Here is a 1,272-nt window from a genome sequence, read left to right as displayed (position 1 = left end):
GCGGGGGCCTGCGCGGGGCTGGCGATGACGCAGTTGAGGTCCAGGGTCTGGCCCTCGGCCACGGCAGAGGACGGGGACTCGATGCGCAGGGGGGTCGTGCTGCCCGGAGCTGGGGACCGAGGCAGGAGGGTGACGCCGGTGACCACGGCAGAGCCCCGCCGGCACGAGCACGCGAGACATGGCTCAGTGCCGTGGCACACGGGGACCCACCGCTGGCACCGTCACCCCCCTGTCCCCACTCACGGTAGGCGCTGGCCCCGCTGGGCTGGATTGTCACCATGACAGCGGTTTCCTTGGTGGTGGCACCGCTGGTCACCCGGCACACGTACTCGCCCGAGCCGCTGTCACCTGCAGCAGCCGCAGCCGGGAGCCGGACACCTGCAGGGAGGGGACACGGGGGACACAGGGGCCATCTGGGCTTCCATGGGGCTGCTGGGGCTTGCACGGGGCCATCTGGGCTTGTATGGGGGCCACTGGGCTTGCACAGGACCGCTCAAGCTTGCACAAGTGCCACCTGGGCTTGCATAGAGCCACTTGGGCTTGCAAAAGTGCCAGCTGGGTTTGCACGGGCCACCTGGGCTTGCACGGGGCCGTGGGTCAACCCCAACCACCCCCCTTGGGGACATCCCCCTCTGGTGTCCCCTACCTGGTGCTTGGCCGGGAGGGACCCCCCGCGCTTGTACCAGGTGACGGTGGCCTGTCCCTGCCCGGCCACCACGCAGTTGAGGTCCAGGCTCTGTCCCTCAGCCACGGTGGACGAGGACGCCTCGATCCGGACGGGGACACCCGAAGCTGGTGGCCCTGGGGAGGGGGGAGGATGGAGCCGTGACCACCTGTCTGGGACCAGCACGTCCCCTCCGGTGCCACCAAGCCCAGTCTCACCGTAGGACGAGCTGGATCCAGCCACGACAGTGACGATGACGGATGCCTCCCGGACAGTGGTCCCCAAGCTCACCCGGCACACGTACTCCCCCGAATCGGCCGCCGTGATGTGGGGGACGCGGAGCCGGGACCCCGAAACCTGGGGTTGGGGACACGCATCGGTGTCACATAGCGGGGGACAGGGCAGGATTTAGGGTGCTGCCCGCGCTGCCCGCGCCCTACCTGGTGGCCAGCGGGCAGGGAGCCACCGCGCTTGTACCACGTCACGGTGGCGGGGCCGGATCCTGCCACCAGGCAGTCGAGGTCCAGGGTCTGTCCCTCGGTGACAGATGGGGACGAGGACTCGATGCGGACGGTCGGCGTCGTCCCTGCAGGGAGGAAAAGCAGGGG

The 1,272-nt window shown here is 69.6% G+C and overlaps 1 protein-coding gene across 1 annotated transcript in view; it reads right to left on the bottom strand.

Moving 5' to 3' along the window:
- Positions 1–1,272, bottom strand: part of HSPG2 (heparan sulfate proteoglycan 2) — a gene marked incomplete at its 5' end in the record, with an annotated part of 15,959 nt that overhangs the window by 13,040 nt on the left and 1,647 nt on the right. The window contains 6 exon segments of the mRNA XM_019474704.1: positions 9–109; positions 244–342; positions 345–378; positions 647–801; positions 883–1,021; positions 1,105–1,250. Coding sequence (XP_019330249.1) covers positions 9–109; positions 244–342; positions 345–378; positions 647–801; positions 883–1,021; positions 1,105–1,250 — 674 coding nt within the window.

This window comes from Aptenodytes forsteri, unplaced genomic scaffold, assembly GCF_000699145.1.
Source record: "Aptenodytes forsteri isolate BGI_AS27 unplaced genomic scaffold, ASM69914v1 Scaffold61, whole genome shotgun sequence".
NCBI classification, from domain to species: Eukaryota; Metazoa; Chordata; class Aves; order Sphenisciformes; family Spheniscidae; genus Aptenodytes; species Aptenodytes forsteri.
Note: the sequence above shows the minus strand (reverse complement) of the source record. Positions and strands in the feature narration are given on the sequence as shown.